This window comes from Pezoporus flaviventris, unplaced genomic scaffold, assembly GCF_033815535.1.
Source record: "Pezoporus flaviventris isolate CSIRO_AGI_PZ_B2104156 unplaced genomic scaffold, CSIRO_AGI_Pfla_v1 ptg000047l, whole genome shotgun sequence".
In the NCBI taxonomy this organism is placed as follows: Eukaryota; Metazoa; Chordata; class Aves; order Psittaciformes; family Psittacidae; genus Pezoporus; species Pezoporus flaviventris.
In genome coordinates this window covers 9073557-9085617 of record NW_026892595.1, presented here as the reverse complement: position 1 = coordinate 9085617, position 12061 = coordinate 9073557, and the positions used below count along the sequence as shown (strand labels likewise).

The 12061-nt window shown below is 39.7% G+C and overlaps 1 protein-coding gene across 4 annotated transcripts in view; it reads left to right on the top strand.

Moving 5' to 3' along the window:
- PDSS1 (decaprenyl diphosphate synthase subunit 1) overlaps window positions 1–12061 on the top strand; it is a 26370-nt gene extending 14309 nt beyond the window's left edge. For 3 of the 4 annotated variants that reach the window (XM_061468217.1, XM_061468220.1, XM_061468219.1), the window contains 4 exons: window positions 6299–6379; window positions 6536–6649; window positions 10077–10157; window positions 10918–12061. In XM_061468217.1, coding sequence (XP_061324201.1) covers window positions 6299–6379; window positions 6536–6649; window positions 10077–10157; window positions 10918–11058 — 417 coding nt within the window. In that variant the 3' untranslated portion in view covers window positions 11059–12061. Of the gene's footprint in view, window positions 1–6298; window positions 6380–6535; window positions 6650–10076; window positions 10158–10393 lie in introns of all 4 variants that reach the window. The other variant, XM_061468216.1, reaches the window with a different exon arrangement.

Below are 12061 nucleotides of genomic sequence, written 5' to 3'. Positions count from 1 at the left end.
CTGTGTAGCCTTCAATATTGGTTTTCACTTTTCTATTTTATATTCATACACAGATTTATTATTATCCTCACTTGAATCAAAATAAGGTTCACAGTGGCAGTCTTTATCTTATGCAATTCTACAAATTTGAGAGTGTTTTTAATATCAGTTGATAATTCTTGCTCCTATAATTTAATTTTAAGTCGTCTTTCACATATGGTCCCACTCCTTAGTGCCGACTGGGACTTTAAATGATAACAGTGGGAGGAAACAACTGCTTGTAAAAGAACAGAAGCAGGTACTTCTTGATTTGTCTGGGGCATTTACTTACCAGTTACTATATCCAACCCTATCTGTCACTCATTTCTGTTACTTGATTACAAAAAGATTTGATTCAAGATGGCAATAATCTCACCGCAAAAGAGTTAGAATTTTTAAGTTATTATTTTAGTTAAAGGCAGTATAGCTGGCTATGCTATAGCAAGAGGCAGTTCTAAGATAATTAGACTGATAATCTGTGCTACTGTTAGTCATTCTCCTTTGTTCTCAGAGATTTGGTACGTTTGTGCAATAGATGGGTGCTGAAAATTGCTGAAGTCAAAAGGTTTGTATAGAATGAGAGACAGAGTTTGTGGGAAGGGAAAATATCTACTTGGAGGAAAAAAAATGCCTTCTGGATTGCTCATATTAATGGCAACCTGACCCTTTGCAAATTTTCATTTCTGTAAGTGGGCAATTTGATTAATAAGGAACATCACATATTCTGTTAGCCCAGTGAAAATATACAAGGTTTTATATTCACTTTGACAGTCTTTCTAAAAGCACCCTCACAGATAGAAGAAGAAGAAATCAACTTCCCACTGGGTGGATTCTTCTTACAAATGTACTAGTTTGAATTTTTTCCTTTTTCGTAACTTGAAAGAGTTAAGGACTTAAGCACTTCCAGGCAGATTGTGTCTGTGATGCTGGTGAATGGGGTGTGTGGCTGCTTTTTTTTCTAGTGGTTGTTCTGAGCTGTTCCATTGCTGGATTGCTGGAATTTTACATGTAGTAAAATCTGTAGTATATGAAAAATGAGAGAGGTCTCTCTGGCCATGCTTACTGGACACAGTAGCACTGACTTTTCCCTCTCAGTTTCTTTCTGCATGGATTAGGAGAAGTCTGTTGATAGCAGTGAAAAGGGGATTTAAGGTGGGGAGTGTTTTTTGTTTGTTTGCTTTGATGGTTTTGGCTACTAAGGAAAAGGATGGAATGAGAAAGGAGTTGTTTTCTGTAGCAAAAATAATAAGCAGCATCATCAGCTCTAGACTGAAAAGGAAGCTCACTTGGGGAATCAGGTATATTCACATCTTATTTTCAGGGACAAAGCTAAGGAGAGACTTACTGGTTTTCAGAACATCAGTTACAACCAGGCAAGTGTGTCATTAGAAGCAGTTCAGTTCCTGTTAATGGTAGGAAAAAAACCAATGATTTGTTTCTGTGCACAAATAAGATAGAAGTATTAACTGGAAAGATGTCAAACAAGCTCAGATGGCATCTTAGAACTCTACAGTGTCATGCCTTAGAGCTGGTAGAGTATTCCTGGAACAAGGAATGCTTGTCTAAACAAGGTAATAGTCTAAAACCCTTGGTCTAGTTACTGCATTAGATACCTTTTGCATCTCCAGAGCATTACTGCATTTAAATCAAAAGCCTTTTAAATTAGCAAAATACTTTCTTTATGGACAGAACAGTCTGTTGAAGATGTTGGAGCCATCCCAGTCTCCAGTTTATTTCTACAATAGTTTTGCATGGGGGAATATTACCAGAGTTGCAGTCAAAGTAATACATTGCAAAAGGAAATGGTGGCAGATGGCCCAAAGGATCACTGAAGCCTTAGTTACTGAAAGGCATTTTTCAGAGAAACATGAGAGGTGACTTTGGTTCAAGAATTCAGAAACAATAAAGCTAAAGTGGAATTTCTATTAGTCATCAGGCAGGCTGGAGATGGCAAAATAAGCTGAGCAGGTTCGTTCTGTCTTCTTTTTATCCTGCTGTAATGTGAATGCCTAACCCTCATAAAGCTGTTTATATTTTGCATAGCATACTTCCAGAAGAGGGATTAAATCATGCTTGTTTTGAGATAAGTGTGAAGTTGCACTAGAGATTCTTGGTTTCTTTATTAGGAGAAAGCATGCAGCCTCTCATGTAAGGCAAGGCTGTGTATGGTAGGTCTGCTTAGGGACTGAAGAGCTTACTGCAGCTCTGGCTCAACATGTGCGCTTCTGCTTTAACTTGTTTATAGTTTGGTGTGTGTACAGGGCTCCAGCAGAAAAACCCACCAGGTTGTGGAACTGGTGTCTAGGACGATAAGACCTCTGACCCTCACCAGCCAAACTGATCCCCCCAGTCCAGCTAGGAATGCAGACTACAGTATAGTTCAATTACATATGTAGGGTGATAGTATTGGTGGCATCAAGTATGGTCAGCCAGTAGATTTCCTTATTATTTAAAATACAGTAACTCCTTTGGGGGTGTTTCTTCCTAATGTTTGCTATGAAAAAGATCAGCATAAATATGTCACAGATATTGAGGCAGATAATCTTCATCTCTGTAGAAGTACAGTTCTTCATAATCATGTACTTGGCTTAACATGTTAAAATATTAATTCTTCGTGAAAAGGTCAAATGTATGAAAAAGCAGGCTCAGGACAAGATAGTTGTCTGCCCGTTGTGTAGGCTTCTGCTGGGTAAATATCGTCCTCTCTCGGGTAGGCCTTCATAACCCCCTTTCCAAGAGTAGTTACCAGAAAGGATTTGAAGAGCCTGGAAGAAAAGTGAGGGCTGTGCCCTGCAGCAGTGAAGGGTAAGCACATACTGGGCTGCATTGCTGCCGACATAGCCAGCACATCAGGGAAGTGACTGCTTGCCTCTGTTCAGCTCATGAGACCTCAAGGTTGGGCTCCCTCATACAAGACATTCAGCTCGTGGAGTGAGTTTGCTGAAGGGCCGTCATGATGGTTGGGGGCTGGAGCAAATGATATGTCAAGAGCTGGTTTTAGTCTGCAGTAGAGAAGGCTGAGGGGAGTCCTCTTGCTGTTTCCGGCTGTGTAACAGGAGGCCGTAGAGAGGATGGAGATATGCGCCATGAAAGGACAAGTTGCACCATGGAAAAATTCAGTTCAATTAGCTATTAGGAAACATTTCTCCATGAAGTTGGTCAAAGCTCTAAAACAGGTTGCCCAGAAGGGTGTGGGATCTTCATCCTTGGAGATGCTCAGAACTCAACTGGACACAGCCCTGAGCAACCTGATCTAAATGTGAAGTGAGCAAAGCTTACTTCACAGTGAGTTGCGAAGTGAGCTTCAGAGTTCCCTTCCAACCTTAACTATTCTGTGATTCTGCTGGGAAGAGGAACAGTGCTCCTGTCTGGAAGAACAGTGCTAGATGAGCTGTGAATGAGAAGGCAGGATCCTGATTACTTCAGGAGATGGGCATGGAGGAGAAAGGCTGGAAAATGTGAAGATTTTATAGCCTTTTCCTTTCCATGGTGTCCACAAATCCAGGAGTGTGAAATCAAACATTTCCAGTACTGTTTATACAATCATATCCCCTCACCTGCCCAGCAGCAGGTTTTCCTCTCTGAGCTACAGGGCACTGGTATAGATGTGCAAGTGCCTTAAATTCCAGCTGCCATAGCCTCACATCATAGCTAACAGAGCAGGGTATAGCTACCCTGAGCTGATGGTTTTATGGACGTGAAATTCAGTAAAGAGGCGGGATTGGTTTATAGTCTCCCATGGAACATAAAATAATAGAAACTATTTTTTTTTCTATTTTAAAAAGTGTGTTTGAAATAATGCCAAGCAGATTGACTTGCTGTATTGCTGAATTCAAAGAACCTTTCTGAAGAACTTGTTCTGCTTGGTATTAGGAAGGATTTTTCAGCATGATTTAGTAGAGGACAAGCCTGAATTCTTACAAGATTAAGTCTGTAATCAACCAGTCATATCAGGGGAGCTATAGGATGTTTTCAGAGGGTGAGCTTTATTGTTTAAACATATGTCATTAGATTGATATTGTTATCCTGATGCATGCCATTATCCCAGTATGGCTTCAGTTACACTTCCTCACTCAGTGTCAGCCTGACTGGGCCAAGGCTGCCTGCCTGCATCCTAGTGAGTGTCCGGGTGGGGGCAATAATCCACAAGAGCTATTTGAGAAATGGGCTCCTGAAGGAACTCCCTGTTAGATAAGACCCAGTCATGCTGCAGTTTTATCATGTATGTGGTCATGGTCGTTTCTCACTTAGGGTGTGACAGGCACATCAGTGTCCTCTTTTTGTCTGCAGAAATGTCTGTAACCTCAGTAAGAGCTATGAAGGTCTCCTCTTGCAGAGGTGCAAGAATTCATTTTGCAGTGATGAATTCTGTAACTCACACTTCTGTTTCTTCAGTTGTGTATATGCAGTTCCTTATACAGGTAATGTCTGCATCCCCAGAGAACTGTGTACTTACAGGAATAGCTCTGCCTTTCAGATGAAAAGGGAAAGCTCTGCTCTTTACATGGCACTTCCTCTCCCTATCTACCAACTTGTGCCTGCTCTAACCCTTTGCTATCAATCAGCCAGGATTTTGTCACTACTGAATTCTGTATTCTAGTTCTTTACGTGAAATGTGGGGGTAGGTAAAGATTTCACTAAACGGGGTAGATGGAGTCCCCCTACCTTGCTGATACTTACTAATCTGTATTACAGAAGCAACCAAAAGTTTGGTAGGCATAGTACAGCAGTAGGTGTTGGCTCTTTGGGGCAAATGCTGCTATGTAAGAGGCAAGCATCAAAAGGAATATAAAAAGGGCAAAATGTTCTAGTTTGATAGTCCCTAGCAACATCTATTCAAATATCTCATATTTACAGTTCACTCTGTTTTAGTAGCCATCAGGATTTTGCATGATTAGACATCAGTAACATTTATTTCCTGCTGTACTGTCCTCTTCTAAATAAAATTTGGAAATGTGAGATGCTGTTAATGCCTCAGGCCTCCAGATTCCTCTGGGTTTTAACTATTATCCAGGGATGCACATTATTACTGGGAATTGTTCTGATGCTGAATTACAAAATGCATCGATGCATGAAATAGTCCCTAATCTTGTGCAAATTGCATGACATTTATTACCATATAATGTTGTTTCTTTGTTCCATCTTCATGTTCATCTTCAAAGCTACTGCTGGACTCACTTTTACTATGGGATTGTTTGTGTTTTTCACTGATCCTACCTTACATAGTCTTAAAGAGGAATTTTTATATACACAGACATATTTTAATGTTGTGTGGCTTTCCTAGCATGTATTTTAGTCTTACATTAAGTAGAATGTATCTATCTTCACTCCTTCCCTTAGTCACAGCAGTTTTGGAGTGTGTGCATTAAACCAGAATGGATTTTTGCCCCCTGTTCATAATGGCTTTACTGAAGGCTGAAATAAATCTGAGTATTTAAATATAACCAACCTCATTTTGCAAAGTGTATAATCAATACATAAATGCAGAAGCATAAGTGCCCTTACTTTGAGGCAAGATATTAGTTCTCAAATCTTAGTTTGTCTTATATTTTAGCTTAGTGGGGTTTATGCAGCAAAACTTCTGTCTCTCAAGCAGTTGATTATCTGTACTCAGTTACAGTGTGTTGTTTATCTCAGTGGTACTTCTGTCTAGCTTGGTGTCCTTTCTTCAGTCACTGTCTTGTCTTTGCCACTAACTATCCCTTGATACCTTTGTGAGCAAGCTGATCAGCTCATCTTCCTGAGCAATTCAGTTATCATTAATATCACCCTTAAAATTGATCTTATGACAACTGTCCCTCCTGTACTGGGTGCAGCGCAGCCAGTTTCATGGATCTTCATGAGGCATGTAATGTCCACTTAATCTGTTGTCTGACCTCCAATTATCCCCTGGCTGAGTTATACATGTAATAAATTTAATTCCCCTGCCACTGCACTGTGTATGAGTACTAGCCTGCATGTGCAGTGCACCCACATTTCTTCTCTTTTCATCCTTGCATTATAATTCCTAAGTCTGATAAATATTTAATAAAGCTAATCTCTTTCCAGAAGAATATATTTTTAATACTGCACAGCTGTTCAGCCTTGTTTTCTAATAACCTTGGCTATTTGTGTGTATCCATGAGCAGAGATAAGCAGGAATGTGCTACTGACTCAGCTTTATTTCCTTTTCCCATATCCCTGCTGTCTGTGCTTGCTATGCCACTTCTATGGTGAGAGACTTAAAAGTGGATACTAACTAAAGCTTTCTATTTACTCGGGGTTTTCTTTTTCTTTCCAGGTTTCAATTCTAGGCTGCCCTGATCCCAAAGTTCATGAGATTGCATACCAGTATGGAAAAAATGTTGGCATAGCTTTTCAGGTAGTGCCTTTGTTGAACTAAAGGGAATCTAAAATCTAAACTTTTCCAAACTGCCTTAGAAATCAAAAGTGGGCTCTCTTAATCGTTTCTGTACATCTTCTGTATTTAGCTCTCATTTGCAATTTGTAAATAATCTGTACATTTATCTGTTTCCAGCTAATAGATGATGTGCTGGATTTTACATCATGTGCCGACCATCTGGGGAAGCCAGCAGCAGCAGATCTCAAGCTTGGATTAGCCACAGGCCCTGTCCTGTTTGCTTGTCGACAGGTAAGTCAACGGGAGACTCTATTCCTGAAACAGAAAGTGTACACTGCTCTTCACAGCACACACAGAGGTCCGGCTTGAACATTTCAAGTTTACAGTGTAAGTAATGAGTACATCGTGGGTGTTCAGGATCAGCTGGATTCAGTGTGCACATGAATATGCTTTCAGACTGAGAAACACCTTCCTATACATGTGCTCTCACCATGAAGCCCTTGTATGTATATGTATGTATATGCTGCCCCAGTTCAAGTGCTTAACCTTTGCAGAGGGCCAGGGATTCAGAGTTTTTGCATGTTCAGGTTATTCCTAGGTACCTTCTTCCTTATGATCATCCCTGAGGCATGATCATAAGTTCTCCCAGACTTGACTACGTGCGTAGGCTTTTTGCCAAATTATGGGCTTTGTATTCATCCTGGGGCCAAGAACTTAAATCTTTGCCTAGCTTTTAGGTGGGCACCCCTACTTATTAGATTTGAACTCTTCATTTCTTTGTCCTCTAGTCCTGTGCAGTTACAAACGTGGGGAACTTTCCCTTCTGAAGTTGTAATACTAGTTTGGATGAGAGAAAAAAGGAGTATCATAAATAGAATAAGCTTAAAATTGGTGAAGATTTTTAGTGGCTTAAAAACGACTTGGCAGAGTAGAAGGAAAACAGCAGCACCAAAAGAAACATTAAAATCAGTGCTAATCCATAAATGGGGAAGAAACTGGTTTAATGCATCTTGTTCAAGCTTCTCGATTCACCTGAGGGAAGACGATCTGGGACTTAAACCAATCTTTCCTATCCAGCTTCACAGCACGGTACAAAAACTGGCACACATAGTTCCAGGAGAGCTCTCTAGTCTGTGATCTTGCATTGGAGTTGCTCAGAGCTTGACATGGGAAAAGTTTTAAATGATTAAACAAAGAAAAAAACAAAAGAACAACTTCATAACTTCTCCTCTTTCTTAAAGAGCCTGGGGTAGGGGGAGATGGAACATGTGCACATCTGTTTCCTCAGCCTTTGGGCATTTACAAGGAGAGGTAGCTCGGAGAAAGACAGGAAAGCAGACAAATGCATGCTGAGACCAATCTCCTCCATGTTCTCAGTTCCCCCCACAGACTCCCGTGGGGATTTACAGACCTGTTCTTGAGTCATTATTTCAGAATTCGTTGGTAAACAGCAGGATCTTGTTATTCATCAGCAACTGGGGAGTTCTCTGAAGAGCAGTGAGATACTTGGGTACAGAAAGAGAATGCAATTGTGACATGGTTTGTGTGTTAAAGCTGCTTGCAGAGAGAAACAAGGACATTTGCATGTACTCTTGATTTTGGCAGAGAGTGGGCGACACTGAATGTCTTGTGGGTATTGTATATTACATTTTTTTTAATTAAAACTATTCTTTTATTCATTTGTTTGGGTTGGCTGTCTCCAACTTTCAACTCCATCTATCATTTAATTAGCTTTATGAGAGAAATGAATTCATAATATGGAAATACAAGAAAAGAAAACCTGTCACTTCTATTGCAAATTCTTACTTATTCTTTGTAGGTCAGTTGTAAATGCTTTTCCTCAAGTATATCTTTGCTAGATGCGAAGTATCCATTTTTGCATTGAAAGGTAACTTGACCATCTTGCAAAGTTTTCTGTATTAACCAGAAGGTTGCTTTGCTGAAAATTTCCTGCTGTTTTCAAGCAAGTGGAAGAACAGCACTAGAGGCTTAAGTGATACATAAACCAAGCATTAAGTGCTAAAAAAATTTAGAGCTTCAACAAACACTTTGTGCTGCTACTAAAAGATGCTTCGTCTCCTTGTAGCTGAGAATAAAACCTCTTGAGACTTGAAGATAGTCCAGATTGTAATTGGTAAATACAGGCTGTCTTTTCTGTTGAAACTAATATTACTGCTATCCTGCATACCCTGAATATATCTGGTAATCCTCACATCATCTTCTTGACAAACATACTTTAGTTCTTAATGTGCTCTGGATCTTCTGTGACAGCCGCCTTATCTTCTTGTCCTCTCTCTCTGAAACACATCTTTGTGTGTTAGAATCTTAAGGAGGAGGCTTTATATAAAAAATGTTTCTCTTGATATGAGACCTATTTATTCAGTATTTTAAGTTAGTTCACTCAGTAAAAAAATCCAAAACACCCAAACATTAATTTGTTTTAAGGAAATACACTAGCCTATGCTACGTCTAAAGCCACTGTTAAGCTACTACAGCTGAAGAATGAGGGGTTATTTTTGTTATGCATTCTTGTCAAATCTGCAGAACTGCTAAGAACAGCTTTACGTTACAAGTTTGAGGATTTTTATATCCTTTAGTGTTTAAATATTAAAAGTGAATGTATATGCATCCTATATGATTGTAAATATGAATAATATGAAAATAGATTATATGAATATTGCAATTAAATTGTCATTACATGGGAAGAAAGCTAGGATCTAGAGAAAGCCAAGTATGAGTCACCAGCAGACTTCTAAATGCATCTCCCAAGAAGCCTACCTGTGAATAACAGGGAAATGTCACAACAGGGATGCTACATCTTTAGTTCCTAACAAACACGTGTGTAGATCTACAATTTCAGGCCCAAAGGTGTGCAAGGAAAGCAGATTACTGTTTACAAGTGTATGGCAACAAAATAACCTTTGACTATAATAACCCTTTCAGGCAGGATCAACAGACACCTTTCTTTTAAAGTCTTCTGCGGTGTAGCTGTCTTGAGTTGTGGCCTTAGTTTGTTAAGCGTCAGGTTTTGCTGTTTCTGGACTGCCTGAAGAAGGTGTCTGCATGTTTAGGAAAGACATGCGGTAACTTTCTTAGACAACCGATTTTAGCTATCTACTTGATTTGTAGGGAATTGAGTGTGCAGTACTACATGCAAATTCTATGTGATTGAAAGTAACATACATTATAGTTGTCATTCTTCTCTTACAAAAATCTTTCCTGAGCTTTTCCTGTGTCTATAAAATACTGGACAAATGGAAAGCATAAGTGGAAGTAACAGTTGAAGGTATCATGAAGCATTTTACAGGTTGAACTGCACAATCCAGCTATAACAAACCTCCTGGGTTTGCTGTGGTACGTGTGGGGGAAGAAGTGCTTCTCCAATGTGTCATATTAATCATCATTTGTGAGAGAAGAATACCTGAACAGATTACACACCTAGGAGTACCACTGGATTATCTGCTCAACATGATGAAAGGGCAGGTTTTAACTTTCCCTACCAGCTGGTTGCAGCCAGAGCCAGACAGTTTTAAGTTTTAAATGCTTGGGCTTTACTGCACTACAGTCCTGTGCAGATCACAGGTACTTACCTATAGCTATATCTCTAGTAACACCAGTGTCAGAGGAGGGGGTCTCTGCTTTGGTTACTTTTTGACCTTGGCATAGGAGGGAGCAATAAATTCACAAGCACTACAAAACCTCCTTCCTTTGTGCTTAGTTTCCAGAAATGAATGCTATGATAATGAGAAGATTCAGCAAGCCAGGAGATGTTGAACTTGCTCGGAAGTATGTGTTGCAGGTAGGACTGATAACCAGGTATTTCATTCCTAAAGTGCTGTCCCTGCTGAAGTCAGTCTGAAATTCATTGCCTCTGAAGTAAAACAGCAGGGCTGCATTTTCAAATCCATGTTAAGTAGCATGCTGTGTACAATACTGAGTTAGTACTCTTCAACTGTCTTACTGGTGATGGATGCTTTTAGCAGAAATGCTAGGTACTGAAGAGCTTTTTTTTTTTTCTTTTCTTCCCTCCAATAGCATGAAATCCACACAATAAAAGTTAAAAGCTCATGCATGAACTCAGTTCCTTCAGCTGAAGAGTAGCTGTATCCAGCAACTGGTGTAAGCGGCATGTAATACCAGTCTTGGAACTGCAGTACACACTCCGTATCAGTTTAAATTTACTCTGGTCTGCAAAGACTGAATAATTGTGCAAAATAAATACATACTTTCTCAGGAAAGCTTTTTTTTTTTTTATATCTCTATTTAGGGCAGGGGGGAGAGGTTAAACTATTAGTTCCTAATCCTACTGAATAGTATGTTATTAATTCCAGTGGTGTTTGTAAGTATATTGAAGTTTAGCATGGGTAAGTTTTAGTATTTTGACACTTTGGAGAAGAGATGAAGGATTCAATGAACACAGAATAAACCTCTTCCTTTACCCTTCAGAATATAACTGAGTGTTTAGGGTACACAGTGACTGTAAAACTTCTCCATAACTGGAGGAGGCAGGAGGGAGGATAATCAGTTACCCATTACCTTTACCTGTCTTCCCACATAAGAGTGATGGTGTGCAGCAAACAACCTACCTCGCCCAGCGCTACTGCCATGAAGCTACACGAGAGATCAGTAAGCTACGACCATCCCCCGAAAGAGAAGCCCTCATCCAACTGACAGAAATGGTGCTCACGAGAGACAAGTGAGAGAACTCCTTCCACTCGTTCTGGCAGCTATTTACCAGACTGTGCCTAAATTGACTTCTAAAGTTATTTGCTTCCAACACATGCTACCAAAAATTATTTTTTTAAAAACTTTTTTTTTGGACGTTTTTTTTTAAAGAAAAAAAAGTTTAAAGTGTTTTATTGTGGGAAGCCACAGTTCAGAGCAAATCAGACTATGCTGTACAATTGTTTTAGTGGGGGCTGTTAATTGGGGGGGAGTGGGGAAGATGTTTACATGTTGATGCACAAAGGCCACAATAAGAATAAATATGTATCAGTGTATGAGAACTGAAGTTGTTCCAGATTTCACTTGTTGGCACCAATAAACAGAGAATGTATGGTACTATATAGGAAAGTCATAGGAAGGTAAAGGGGTTGAAGGCTTTCCTGGCTGTTAAAATAGGAATACTTGTAATTGTATATTAAGAAATCAGTTTATTGTAACAGACTCTATGTGGACTTCAGTGAGAAGTTTTCCAGTTCATAATGAAATACAGGTGTGCTGTTGATTGCTGCTTGGTAGCAGTTAGGATGCAGAATTTAAGAGTGCTACAGTTAAGAACTCCCACTAAAATTCAGCAGCCAGTGAAAGTTTCAGCTCCATCCCCCATTTACAGAATAGATTCAGTACTCTCCTAGAAGCCTGCTTTGAAGTCCTAGACACACTCCTCTTACAGTAGTTATCCAGTACCACCACATTCCTTCTCAGGTTATTTAAGCCACAGAATTTATGGAGCAGGGAAGTGCATCATCTCTATCCATGATCCCTTAAGGCAGTGGCTAAGTTCCTGCTGAGTTCGTCACCCCTTTGTCACATCTTGAAGGCAGCCTGCCGCCTCTTCTCACTAGGCACATCACCAAGCCAGACAGAGTTTCCTCTGGGAAACATCAGTTACAGATGTCCAACTTCCTGCATCCAGATAACTAGATTCAGTCAAGAATCCTTGCTAAAATTAATTTGGGAAGACAAGAACTTTTAAGAGTA